Source organism: Eschscholzia californica, unplaced genomic scaffold (assembly GCF_041429995.1).
Source record: "Eschscholzia californica isolate CP2 unplaced genomic scaffold, dmEscCali1.0.p SCAF_1, whole genome shotgun sequence".
Classification (NCBI taxonomy): Eukaryota; Viridiplantae; Streptophyta; class Magnoliopsida; order Ranunculales; family Papaveraceae; genus Eschscholzia; species Eschscholzia californica.
Window position 1 is genome coordinate 48923209 of NW_028238198.1, and position 13609 is coordinate 48936817.

The following is a 13609-nucleotide window of genomic DNA, read 5'->3' on the forward strand; positions in this document are numbered from 1 at the left end:
AAAGTTATGTTGCTCGGAAAAATTTCACAAAATCCATAATTTCCCTTAAAAGCCTGTACGCAAAACAATTGACAAAATCCACATTTTAAAAAAAAATTGGAATTTTGAGTTGGAGGACCAAATATTAGTGGGTTAATAAGGTTCTCCTCCACCATAGATGAAATATGAGGTGCAGGTCCAAATTTCAGCTTTTGTGGTATCCCAAGTAAAAAGGTGTTTTGGAAGTTGTGTTTTTTTTTTTTCTCTTTTTACCCTTTTCAAATCTCTCTCTCTAATTAACGCATTTTCTTTCTCTTTCATATTTCTCATTCTCAGTTTCTCTCTCAACTTAATGGGAGATTTACTTTCTCTCTCTAAAATATCTCCACTTAAAACCTATTGCTCATCATCTTCTAACCTGATTCAACTTAGAGTTACAAATTGTTGGCAAAAGTATATAATTGTAAAACACTAAATAAATTTCTAATCCAAATCATGAAGTAAAACAAAACCTCATCTTTTTTTTCTCTTAATGTTTTTTCCATCGATTTACTCAGTTTTAAAAGAGTTCAGACCTTAGTTTCTTCTTTCTTGATTGAAGACTGATTAATCAATTTTAAGATCAATTGATAACACCAGAAACTTGTACGAAACTAAACTCAACTTCAAAGTTGAACCACATCTTCTTCTTCTTCTCTTCAAAGCCTTAGATTTACTTTCTCTCTCTAAAATAACTTAATATGAAAAAGAAATAAAACTTTAAAGATAACGAAAATAGGAAAAATCTGGAGAGAAATTCCAAACTGGAAAAGAATTGTCGGTACAGAAAAAGAATAAAAATAGGAAATATGGAGAGAGAAAATTCTCAGGCTAGTACATAAAATAATTCCCGGTACACAAGAAAATTCCCAGTACATAACTAAATGACCAGTACATAAAACAATTCCCGGTACACAAGAAAATTCTCAGTACAAAAAATATCTAGTACATAACCAAATGCCTAGTACATAGAACTGTGGGCGTGTGAGTTTATACATTTATAGAGAGAGATGGGAAAAGGAAGTTTGGACATTGAAGAGAAAGAGAGGGAGACTATGTACATACAAAAATTCCAATATAAAAGTGTCACGTACATAACCAAAGGGCCAGTACATAAATAATTCCCGGTACACGAGATAATTGCTAATACAAAAGTGACGTAGAAATAAAAAATGTATAGTTAATAAAACAATTCCCGGTACACAAGAAAATTACCAGTGAAAAATGTTTAGTAAGTAACCAAATGTCCTGTACATTTCAAAATTCCCGGTTCATGTGAAAGTTCCCACGTTTCTTTGTCATGTGGAAGTTCACTGTACATTTTTTAGTTTCATTTGTTTCATATTTCTATCTTTTACCGCATTTTGTCAAGGTTGCAACTGTGAATTTTTTTTCTTAAACGTTTAAATTTTTCAATTTAGGAGTTATCCTTAACTTGATCTGCGTTGACTATTTTATTTTCTTTACTAAAAAATTTCCAGTACACTAGACAATTCCCGGTACACAAGAAAATTCTCAGTACAAAAGTGTTTAGTAAATAACCAAATGGCTAGTAAATAAAACAATTCCCGGTACACGAGATAATTCCTAGTACAAAAGTGACCTAGAAATATAAAAAAATTGTATAGTACATAAAACAATTTCCGGTACACAAGAAAACTCCAGTAAAAAATGTTTAGTAAATAACCAAATGACCAGTACATAAAACAGTTTTCGGTACACAAGAAAATTCCCAGTACAAAAGTGTTTAGTACATAACCAAAGGCTAATAAATAAATCAATTCCCGATACACAAGATAAATCTCAATACAAAAGTGTCCTGTAAATAAATAATTTCTGATACACAATAAATTATCATATATCGTACAATTACAATGTTTTGTAAATAAATAATTTCCGATACAAGATAAATCTTAATGTAGGTTACAGACTTGTACATGGTACATTTCCTAATTTACAGTACATTTCCTAATTTACTGTATATTCCAAAATGTGAGTACATTAGATTATGCACATTTCTAAATGTAGGTTGCAAACTTCTATACGGAGTACATTAGACAATGTACTGCACATTTCAAAACGACATGAACTTACGGTTGAAATATCACCAAAACATAATTTTTCAACATATACATTCGTGTGCAATACACATGTCTATTAGTAAATAAGCAAAAATACAGTAAATGTTACAAAATACGGTAAATTGTTTCACTAAGATTATTTATGTTTTGGAAGAAATGTATATGACATTTGATTATAAATGGAATGAAACCTGAAAAGAAAAATATAAATCTGTAGATAAATTTGAAACTTGAAAGACTAATATAAATAGAATGAAATATTTGACAAAAAATAATGCAACATCTATCCAAAAAAGAAAAGAACTTTAAGATTTTAAGAAAATATCATACCTAAAATAAAAGAAAAAAATTACAAAGAGAGAAAGTATTTAAAGTACATTTCCTAATGTGGGGTACAGACTTGTACAAGGTACATTTCCTAATTTACAATACATTTCCTAATTTACTGTATATCCCAAAATGTGAGTACATTAGATTATGCATATTTTCAAATGTAGGTTGCAAACTTCTATAGGAGTACATTAGAAAATGTACTGCACATTTCAAAATGACATGAACTTACGGTTGAAGTTTTACCAAAACATAATTTGTCAACATATACATTCGTATGCAATACACGTGTCTATTTGTACATAAGCATAAATACAGTAAATGTTACAAAGTACAGTAAATTGTTTCACTAAAATAACTTATGTTTTGGAAGAATTGTATATGACTTTTGATTATAAATGGAATGAAACCTGAAAAGGAAAATATAAATCTGTAGATAAATGGAATTAAAAATTTGACAAAAAATAATGCAACATCTATCCAAAAAAGAAAAGAACTTTAAGATTTTAAGAAAATACCATACCTAAAACAAAAGAAAAAAACTCACAAAGAGAGAAAGTATTTAAAAAGAGGAACAAAAATATATTTGTAGAAAGAGAAAGAATTTATTTTAGATTTGAGAGAGAGAGAGATGGAGAGGATGACGGTGGATAATAGAATGTAGAGAGAGAAAGTGGAGAATAAAGTGTAGAGAGAGAAACGTGAAAAGCCGGATTTTTTTATGGCATTTCTGTAATTTCGGGGTGGCAATTTATGTAAATAAGAGTAAAAGTTTCCTTAGTGTTGTAATTTCCCACCATCATTTAATTATTGGACCTGCCCCTCATTCCTTGTGTGCAGTGGGCCTGCTTCTCTTTTTGGAGAAAGGAATGGGCCTTTTGCCCAACCTCTCAAAAAAATTATGTAGTCCGGACTTTTTTTTTGTTTCCCTACAGCAACACGACCTTTCTTTTTAAATCTAGTGTATCCTCCTATGAGCTAAGGTCATATCATATGTTGAACTAGTGGTGACCAACGGGTCGTGTCGGCCCGAAAACGGATCGGCACGGCCCGTTTATAAGGCAACACGTCGCGGAAGGAACGCTGTGTGCCTTGCCATGCCGACCCGTCACGGGTCAAGCGTGTTGTGACGGGTCTGGGTTTTAAGCTCCCAGACCCGTCAACCACGACACGTTAGGAACGAAAACACGACCCTCCACGGCCCGTGGCGTTCTTAACCCGCCACGCTAATCCGTTAGAAACGGGTACTTCATTTACAAAATATTATTGTAATTTTGTTGAAGTAGTTATTAATTAATAAAATTAGTAGTTAATAAAATTAATAAGCAATAAAATAATATAGACTCTAAAGTTTAAACAAAGATCACAACGTTTGACTTGAAAATTATTTAGTGCTTCCTTTTATTACGTTGACAACGGCTGGCCCATTAGTCACGATCCGACATAGCATTGGCCGGAACCGCCACGGAAACGGCACGGCAACGGTTGGGCCCTTACCATGGGACGTTTCTATGCCCATACCTTGTGGTCTAGACACGCCACGACTGTCAAACGGATTGTGCCGTGAGCCCGTGACCACCACTATGTTGCACCCTAGATTTTGCTCCTTGTCCTGTTAGGCACGGATTGTGGTCTAGATTTTGTCTTGTCATAAATCGGATACATAACTTCTCCCGCTGGCCTAGCTAGCGCCTTGACATTGGGATGTTTACTTTATTCAGATGTTAATTTTTTTTTTATTCTGCCCGGTTGAGGTTTTCCAATTTTAGGTTTTTCTTCTGTAATCCTAATTCTAAAAGCTCCTATTTTTCTTAATGTTAATTTGATCACGCACCTGGGTTTTCGAACGATGGGCGCTCTACTCTGATACTTTAATTTTGTAAGTTTCTATCTTTTTAGTTCCTTATGTTGAATTTTGTTCTCAATTAGGGTTTATGTTTTGAATGATGTGCTTGCGTCGAATTGGGGTTTCTCTTATAGAATTTTGGGCAGATAATTAGAAGTACAAATGGTTTCATGTGAATCATTGAAGTTCTTACAAAGGGTACAGAACTGGTAACATGGAGTGAGAAAAGAAGAAAAAGAAGATGTAATTATTTTTGTAGTTAAATATCTTAAGAGATAAACATATCCATCATCTCTTTATACTATGGTGGAATAATATTTATGATTTGAGATGTATGATTTTGTATGCAGTCTTAATTGATGCCCTGGGGATGAAATGTGATTATCAGGAATCACATTTCAAAAATAGTGTTCGGTACTCGAGATTCGAGAATGAATTAGGAATCACATTCCGAGGAGGAATGTGATCTGTGATTTAGGAGGAATCCCAAACCTAGAGGGTTGGTAGGTTGCCAATTCCGTTTGCGTTGGATCAATCATATATATAATCCACAGACAAAATCAATCTCTACCAAACCTATTTCTGGTCAAACCAGACAATATAATTAGGTATTGTAATTACTAGGAATTACATTACGGGATTATTGTTACTGGTCGCATTCCATTCCCATGTGCTAAACATGGCGTAAGTGTTGCGTTTATTGATGGTATGACTTTGTACTTATTATATTCGGTAGTTGTGGAGTCTCACATTTCAAAGTTTTTCGAGTTTAGTTTTATACAGTTCTATGGCGAAGGGGGGAAAGGGCAAGCAAATTAAAGCAAATAGTACCAAAAATGATCAACAACCAAGGGATATTCCAGTTGCGAACAAGAAAATAGAGAAGAACTCTGTAGCGAAGAAAAAGAATCTTGTTGTTGCTCCTGCTCTTCTAGACCCTACTTCTACTACTCCTACCATTAATGGAGGCGAGGCTGCTATTCTAGCTGCCAACATGAACAGAGAGAAGAAATGTATAATGAAAACGAAGAAGATGAAGAAAAAGAAGAAGATTCCTTCTGTTGCTCGTGCTCTCCTGGACTCTACTGCTAACGGGGGCGATGCTGGTGGAAGGAAACCAAAGAAAGAAGATATGGTAAATAAACACAACAAGGAGAAGGAAAAGAGGGATGACAAGTTCACACCGGGTTTCATTTTCATTTGTAGTGGGAAAACTAAACCAGAATGCTATAGGTACCGTGTTTTTGGGCTTCCTGCAGGAAAAATGTCTCTAGTAGAGACCATTAAACCGGGTGCGAAGCTCTTCCTCTTTGATTTTGACTCGAAGCTTCTCTATGGTGTATACAAGGCTACGTCGAGAGGGGAGCATGGATTGGAGCCAGCTGCTTTTGGGGGGAAATTTCCTGCTCAGGTTATTGATTTTCTCATTTGCTTTCCTTGTATGAGTAAGTTCATGGTAGTGGTTCACTTTTTTTCCGGACGTAGTGAATTTAGTCCTGGTTTTTTTACTTTCAATTTCATTCTTTAGTTGAAAATGAGTTTATCTCGCTCTACTCAAAAGTTCCATCCCTCTTATCAGCATTGAACTTCTTTTGTGGTTGTATGTAAATTTTCCTTTCTATAGGTGAAGTTCAACATTTTCAAGGTTTGTTTACCTTTACCTGAGAGTGCATTCAGACATGCTATCGAGGAAAACTATAACGGTGGTTCTAAATTTCAACCACAACTCAATAACCGTCAGGTATTCAACACTTCCATTCCCCATGGTAATTCTTCATTAATTGAAACTATTTCCTAGTTTAGTTTGTGTTTTGGGAAATAATTTATTAGCAGCTTATATGTAACTATAAATGCAGGTGAGAAAACTGATTGCTTTGTTTCGTCCTATTGGTGTGCCACCATCGGTGACAGTTGCTCCACCATCTCAAGCGTCTCCAGCTAAAAAACGGTATCGACAACCAGCAAGAGTGCCACAACCTGAAGATCCGTATCAGCGTACTCGTGCTCAACTGACTAGGGAATCTCAACATCAAACATACTTGCCAGAAAACACACATGTAGCTGGTTATGATCCTTACAACACAAGGTAGCTTTTATTGTTGGAAAAGTATATTGTGTAGGAACCATATTCCTTATACTTGAACCTGAGTATCGATCAAAGGATCGTGCGCCGAGTTACTACCTCTTTGAGATGTGCACAAAAGAGATGCAAAAAATGAACTGTCTGATTACTACCTCTTTGAGATGTGCACAAAAAAGATCGGGGCTTTTGATCAAATGGTGGTCTTTCCTCTTTTGTGAAAGTCTACTCGGGTCTTGCTAGGGAAGTAACGGTTTTGAGCTGGTCATTTGAGAAAAACTACTTTTAGCTATCAAAATCGATTCCCATGCTTGTTTTGTTTATATATGGCAGGTACCGAGCTGTGTCGAACTTAGTAACGCAGGAAATGCTTGACAGGGAAAACGAGTATCACCGTTTACTTCTTTTGGAGAAAGAAAGAGAGAGGGAAAGAGAAATGGTTCAACGTTTTGCTCGTGCAAATGATTATTATAACCACCCACCTCATGAATCAACATCACATGCCCCGGCTCGACCTCACGCCGATGATTACTATATCAACCCAATACGTGAGCCCGCACCACCAACTTATACTCCTCGGCTACTACATTCTCCCGCATCATATGCTGCATACAATGCACCAACATCACATGCCCCCACATCATATGGTGCATTATCATACGATGCGCCAACATCACATGCTCCCACATCAGATGGTGCTATATCATACAGTGCAACATCCTTACATGCTCCCACATCATACGGAGAATTATCATACAATGCAACACCATCACATGTTCGGATGTCATATGGAGTATTATCAAACAATGCACCATTTTCAAATGCCCCTGCATCATCATCGTCATATACGAGGCATTCTTGGGCAACATTTGCTCGTGAGGATCCTAATCGTGCTTATGTTGATCCTCTTGATAGGATGGCTCCAAGAACGACTAGTCCGGCAGGGTCGTCCTATTCTTTACCTGGGACAGCTCCAGCTTATTATAGAGCAAGGTTTGGTGGGATTGAACAAGGATCGAAAAGAAACTACTTAGGTTCTCCCAACAACTAAAAAGTGTATCATGTCAGAATCTAATTGGAGTTCACGGTGGTGGAGGAACGGGATGGGGAAAAAAAGAAGCAATGGAATAGAATTGAGATCCCATTCAAATATCAGAAGTTTCTTTCTGTATCCTGCAAGGAGCATGATTGAGAATAGTTTGATTGTTTTTCTCCAAGGACGAAGCAAAATAAAATTAACTAGAATTAATAATGCCAAGACAGATTCCGATTAAGAGCAAGTAACCACCGATTTTTGTTAAAACAATTCAAATTGGGATTCTCGAGTCCAAACTCATTAAATCCAGCCTGCTCCTTGTATTATTTTGCCCTTATAACTTCCATTCAATTTGCTACCTACCTAGTAGTCTAAAGCACAATTAAAAAAAATGGCATCTGAGATAGAGAATCATATCTCTAACTACATCAGCAAACCAACCTAAATTCTCAAAAATCTAACTCAATTCCTCCCCTTCAAAGTGGCTTACATCTTCTAAGCTCAAACCCTTATATATGCAGCGCCACTGGCCGAATAACAAAAGCAAAACACTCACTAAATAAAGTCAACCGGTTCGATCGCAACGGAGCTTTTCAGCAATATAGTTTATAACCATCTCCTCTTTTCTTCTCCCTGCAGTATTCTGTCTGCAATTTTTTGTTTTCCCACAAAACCTGCCATTGTTTTAAAACTTGTGCTGCTGTGCACCACAGGAGAATAGTTCATACATTCATAAAATCAAAACACTTTCAGAATAAAAAAAATTGAGCATTATATGTTTGTATAATGATGTAAGTCAACATGAGAAAATGAAATCAGGCGCTAAATTTAGGATTGATGTTTACAGTTGATGTATGGGTTCCCTTTCAACATTATCCTACTAACACAGTAAATATGTTTAATCTTGGATCAGACGCCCTGTTAGATTTGAGAACTTATTTCATGGAATTGTTGATTGTTATAGCAATGGACATCGTCTTCGTTTGAATTCATATCTAGAGAGGGGTTAAAATATGGGCGAGGAAACAGTAACTTAAGTCGGAAAGCATCAACTCCATTTAAGTAATAGCGGAAGAGTCTTTTCGCCCTGATAAACCCAAGACGACCATATAAAGCAAGGGCTCCCTTGTTTGTCACTTCTGCTTCCAGTGTCACCTGCATTTAAGAGTTCCATCACCCGAAATTAGAAATTTTTGAATCCCTGCTACAAAGATAAGAGGGTATGATGTAATAACAGACAATGGTAAAACGCAATTAGCATAATTTTGGACGTATGGACTCACTGTAAATCAAATTTAATTTCAAAAAAGAGAGTGAGTTTGACTTTCAAAATGTTATGCAGGAAAACAGCAGACCCAAGATACGTTTCAGACTTACCTCTTCACATCCTGACTCCATCATTACTCGAATTGATCTTGTAACGAGCTCCGTAGCTACAATATAATCAAACCTCAATCAAGATTGGATCAAGCAAATAATATCTTGGCTCAGAAAATGTTTCTTGCTTATAACCTAATGCAGTAGCATTATTGACTCATCTAAGAAAATGGCACACTCTAAAATATAAAACTTTAGGTTTATGCCCAAAATATAGAATGTGTTAGATTATTACGAAATGGATTACTACAGATTCGAGTGAAAGTTAGGCAAAGAGAGCTATAAGTTTCTTCCATTTTATTATTGTCTAGAGCATAAAAATTCCAGCATATTCGTAAGGGATATCATGCTCAATTACAAAGAAATCAATATAATCTATGGAGAAAGGAACAGACAAATGACCATGATGAACATACTAATGGGGACAACATAGCTTATATGGTCGGGCACGTAGGCATCAATGTGGCACAAAAACTGACCAACAACCAATTACAACAATAAGAACAGTACCATATTCTATTGTCGCAACCATCTCTAAGTACAAGTTCTTATAGGAAGTAGTTCTTTAACATGATGTCATAGATTTGTCCCCGAAAGGATCATGATTCAAGTCACAGCCTTGCTAGCCAGACGGCCAGTATGCATTAAGCAAGAAAACTTTGTAAAAGAATTCACACACGCCGGCAAACGGTGAACGAAGGGGTTCTAATATGAATATGGTCCACCTATTAGGCCCTCTTAGGCCCTGTTATCTGCACGAGTGCACGTGCTTATGTAGTTATTGCTGAGAAGTCTCATATCGATCTTAAACCCAAACTCCGACCCTAAAACGGTTTCTCTACAATATTATCACCATGTTTACGTCATGTTGCCCTAGTCTTGCAAGGGTGGTTATTGATTTATAGGAGAAACTTCAATTTTAGGGTTTTAGAGATACAAACTGGAGTCACAGAGTGTTAGGATTTCGATAAAAAAGCTCTCGAGAACCCTATGTAATCTTGTGGTTCATACATTCATCTCACCGTTGTTCACCTTGGAGTCATGTTTTACAACCGAAACACGTAACTCTTCTGCTCTTGTGTGATATATTGCTTTTTTTCCTATCATTTTATTTTTCGGGTTTCTTATGCTACCTTATAAAATGTGTCTATATTTTCGAGTGACTATTGTGGTTCTGGTGTTTAAAGCAAGTATAGATAGAAAGAACAAGATCACTATGAATTTAATTAACTGAATAATAAGGTATTAAAATAGGAAGAATAAAAAGAAGTGAATGAAATTTACCAATGCCTTTGCCTCTATAAGGTTTGATGACAACAAGCATGGCTATATACCCTCTGAAAGTATTTCTATGTTCATCCATCTTGCAAACAACTGTACCCACACATTTTCCCTTATGAAAAGCCTGCAGGAATTAACCAAAAAGGTAAAAGAATGAATTAGAAACCCTAGAAATTGAGATTAATGTAAGTTTGGGGGTACCAGGAAAGAGAGTTGAGGCCAGAGGTAGACGAAGTATCTGTAGGTGAAGATGGAGTAGGGTTCGCTGAGTTCCTGGTCAACCAGGTGCATGATAAGAGGGAGGTGATGTTCACCACCATAGCTTATATATTCAATCTCTGATAGGTCGAAATCCACCATCTCCGATTCTCCTTCTTCTTCGACTTCCTTCGTCGTCTTCTCCATTCTCTCTCTTACCTCCAGATGCAGAATTTGAAAGTTCTACCTTTTCTTTTAAACTGTGGTTTTTTTCCTTCTCTCCTTTTATTTCGGCCCGAACCATTTTCGAGTCAGACAAGTCAGATCCAGACACTTAATAGAAAATAAGTAATGACACGATCCTAGGCGGCTAGGCCTTATATTGCTGTTAGCGTCCCCTTTTATAGGTATCGGTCGGAATATTTGAAGAAAAATGCTTCGAATCTCAAGGAGACGAGGACGGAAACTAACTTTGTGAGTACTCCGGCCAATGGTTGTCGGCGGTTGGCTTCTTTTATAATGACAATCTTCTGCATTTCGAGTTTTTGACCATATTTTTTAAATAGTGTTGGTTGCAAACACTACACAATATTCTAAAGTTTTGTAAAAACTTATTTAGGTTTAGAATGAGATGTTGTGGTGAAGGCAAGCATGTTGACAATGACATCTGTTCATGTTTGAGGCACAGAGCAAGTTGGTCGGTCGATGAGCGAGCCTCTCAACTCGCCTCAACTTACAGTAGGCGTGACACCTCTGACTTCGTGTGTTATTTCAGTCAATATTCAGACCGAACGAGAGTCGAGCTTCCTTCCAGCCTGAGTGCCAACCAAAGCGCCTTTGTCAACATAGGTATCTGTAATACATCCATGTCAAGGGAGTCTAGCTCGACATACTATTCATTAAATAGACAAACATGAAAGGATTATCATTTAGCAAGAACTTGCAGGTGCAGACGTGCAGTTTTAGATACAGTGAACGAATCACCCATTATGTCATGAAAACCAACATTTAGTGCAGAAACACATGTTCCAGATGAATACAAATTGACCCGTATCAGTACCATATATGTATGAAGTATATGCATTGTGGAGAAGCGGAATTATTTTGGAAGGGTATTGACATATTTAATGTTCCTCGACGTCGAGCATATCCCAAAAGAGCACGGCATTAATGTCACTTGTGATTTGCTGTCTTATATTAGTACTGCAGAAAGTGTCTGCACTCTTCATCGGCTTCAAACCCGTTACCAAGTCTAGTGATCCCAAATGAAGAATACTGAATAAAGAAGGGTTCGCTATACTAGCATAAAGATCGGCGCCTAGAAAAATGTCCAAGTGAGCAATGTTTATAGGTGGACTTCATAACCGTAAAAAATGCAAAATACGTTAATAGAGGCAAAATTCCACAGATAGTTGAGCTCGTAGTCTAGAAAACATTAACTGATTCTCGAGGAAAACCTCATGGCTCAGCAGGATGGATTCTTGGTAAGAATGATCCAGTAAAAAGTAAAATGAGTCTGCGTGAGCCTTTCTGATGTCCACCAGTCTGTATCTCATTACCAGCGGAGCTGTTTGGTAATTGCATCCTCTAAAGTGACACTACCAGTATCAGGCATGACTTCGATCAATTTAAACGCCTACCTACGGTTATATTAAACAACAATTGCGATATGGTGTTTTATGTGGTTGAGAAAGTCACTATCAGAGCTACCAGTAATCCCTACAAGAACAAGACCCATTTTCGAACCGATGAAAACGAACACGGTCCCTCATGATAATTACCCTGTTTAGTACTCTTGAAACCATTTTCATCCAACAATGGCAGTCATAGCAAGTTCTAAGGTTTTTCGAAACTCGAATTTCAGTTCCAGGACTTGTCTTAAGGATCCCGTAAGCAGTTGCAAGTTTTTCACTATGACAATTCAAATTTCCTTCCTTTTCCTCCTCAGAGACATCCATTAATACCAACGCAGTCGCGGGGACAAACCCATCACTTTTGATTCTTCTATTCAATCCCTCCAACACCTTATATATCATATTCGACTCAGGATTAGATTGATCGCCCGCTTTGAATTGATAAATCAAACCTTTCATCTCAATCCAACTTAGTCCTTGATTCTTTCGAATCCCCTTCTTTTTCATCAATTCCCTCACTTTCTCAACCTTATCCCATCTCCTTGCAGAAGAGTAAATGTTCGATAACAAAACGTAATCTCCACTTTTGCTATCTGACGACAGATTTGTGATTGCCAATTCACCAAATTCAGGCTTTCCATGAATTCTAGATGCACTCAACAATGCCCTCCATATAACAACATCTGGTTTCATCGGCATTGTTCGTATAATTTCATGAGCTTCTTCTAAGAACCCCGCTCGGCCAAAAAGATCTACCATTGCTCCATAATGTTCTATTTCAGGCTCAATAGAGTAACTTCTTCTCATTAATTCGAAAAATCGACGGCCTTCTTCTACCAACCCACAATGACTACAAGCAGTTAAGATTCCAACGAAGGTGATCGAATCTGGTTTGATAATTTCCTTCTCTAATCGAGAGAAGATCTCAATTACTTCAAACGCAAGTCCATTCATAGCTAGTCCTGTAATCATGGAATTCCAAATGGATATATGATCTCTTTCAACACTTTCGAAAACATTCTTAGCAACTTCAATTCTTGAACACCTCGAATACATATCAATCAATGCTGAACTAAGTATATAATTGAGCTCAATTTCTTTTTCGACCATCAAACTATGAACCCATTCTCCATGACTAAGAGCTCCAATTCGACTACAAGCAGTAAGAACCGATGAAAAAGTAAAACGATCTGGTTCTAGGCCAGAACCAATCATCTTATGAAACAAACTTATTGCCTCTTTCGGGGTATTTTGGACACAACCCATGATCATAGAATTCCAAGAAACAACATCTTTATAAGTCTGTTTGCGAAAAAACCTCTTTGCATTATCAAATTCTCCTATTCTTAGATAACCAGCAATAACTAAATTTGCTGAAACAACATTGAAACCCCACTTGGGTATTTCATCAAATAGTAGTTGAGCACAATTGAGGTGATTATGAGAAACATATATAGCAACCAGAGAAGATAACAAAGATGGATTTGAATCAAACCCAGATTTTAAAATTCTAGTGTGAAATTGGGTTACAGTTTTATGATCATATAATAGCTTACAAGCCTCAAGAATGAAGGAAATGGTCTGGTAATTTGGTCGGATTGATGAATAAGAGTAGAATAGGGTTTGGTAGTGGTGAATAGAGTTGTGGGGGGAACCCTTTTGGAGTGAAGCTAGAATTATGGAATTGCAAATATTTGAAGATAATTGAGGAGTTGTTTTCTGAAGCAT

General features: G+C 36.7%; 3 protein-coding genes across 3 annotated transcripts; 1 reads left to right on the forward strand and 2 right to left on the reverse strand.

Moving 5' to 3' along the window:
- Window positions 1–4107: 4107 nt before the first annotated feature.
- LOC147567325 (uncharacterized) lies at window positions 4108–7717 on the forward strand. The gene is made up of 5 exons (XM_086653956.1): window positions 4108–4308; window positions 5049–5686; window positions 5900–6016; window positions 6132–6361; window positions 6689–7717. The coding sequence occupies exons 2-5, from the start codon at window positions 5063–5065 to the stop codon at window positions 7404–7406; spliced, it is 1689 nt and encodes a 562-aa protein (XP_086510082.1). The 5' UTR covers window positions 4108–4308; window positions 5049–5062; the 3' UTR covers window positions 7407–7717.
- A 430-nt stretch (window positions 7718–8147) lies between these two features.
- On the reverse strand, window positions 8148–10538 carry ATMAK3 (Acyl-CoA N-acyltransferases (NAT) superfamily protein). Its single transcript, XM_086653958.1, has 4 exons — window positions 10251–10538; window positions 10053–10173; window positions 8769–8824; window positions 8148–8546 (listed from the first exon to the last, which is right to left on the reverse strand). The coding sequence occupies exons 1-4, from the start codon at window positions 10452–10454 to the stop codon at window positions 8313–8315; spliced, it is 615 nt and encodes a 204-aa protein (XP_086510084.1). The 5' UTR covers window positions 10455–10538; the 3' UTR covers window positions 8148–8312.
- Window positions 10539–11146: 608 nt separating this feature from the next.
- On the reverse strand, window positions 11147–13609 carry LOC147567327 (Tetratricopeptide repeat (TPR)-like superfamily protein). Its single transcript, XM_086653957.1, has one exon. The coding sequence runs from the start codon at window positions 13607–13609 to the stop codon at window positions 11954–11956; it is 1656 nt and encodes a 551-aa protein (XP_086510083.1). The 3' UTR covers window positions 11147–11953.

Coding starts and splice junctions, on each gene's coding strand:
- LOC147567325 (XM_086653956.1), top strand. CDS start 5,063: ATGGCGAAGGGGGGAAAGGGCAAGCAAATTAAAGCAAATAGTACCAAA. Junction 5,687..5,899: donor GGGGGAAATTTCCTGCTCAG/GTTATTGATTTT, acceptor TCCTTTCTATAG/GTGAAGTTCAACATTTTCAA. Junction 6,017..6,131: donor CACAACTCAATAACCGTCAG/GTATTCAACACT, acceptor CTATAAATGCAG/GTGAGAAAACTGATTGCTTT.
- ATMAK3 (XM_086653958.1), bottom strand. CDS start 10,454: ATGGAGAAGACGACGAAGGAAGTCGAAGAAGAAGGAGAATCGGAGATG. Junction 10,174..10,250: donor GGCCTCAACTCTCTTTCCTG/GTACCCCCAAAC, acceptor TAATTCCTGCAG/GCTTTTCATAAGGGAAAATG. Junction 8,547..8,768: donor TGGAGTCAGGATGTGAAGAG/GTAAGTCTGAAA, acceptor TCTTAAATGCAG/GTGACACTGGAAGCAGAAGT.
- LOC147567327 (XM_086653957.1), bottom strand. CDS start 13,609: ATGCTTCAGAAAACAACTCCTCAATTATCTTCAAATATTTGCAATTCC.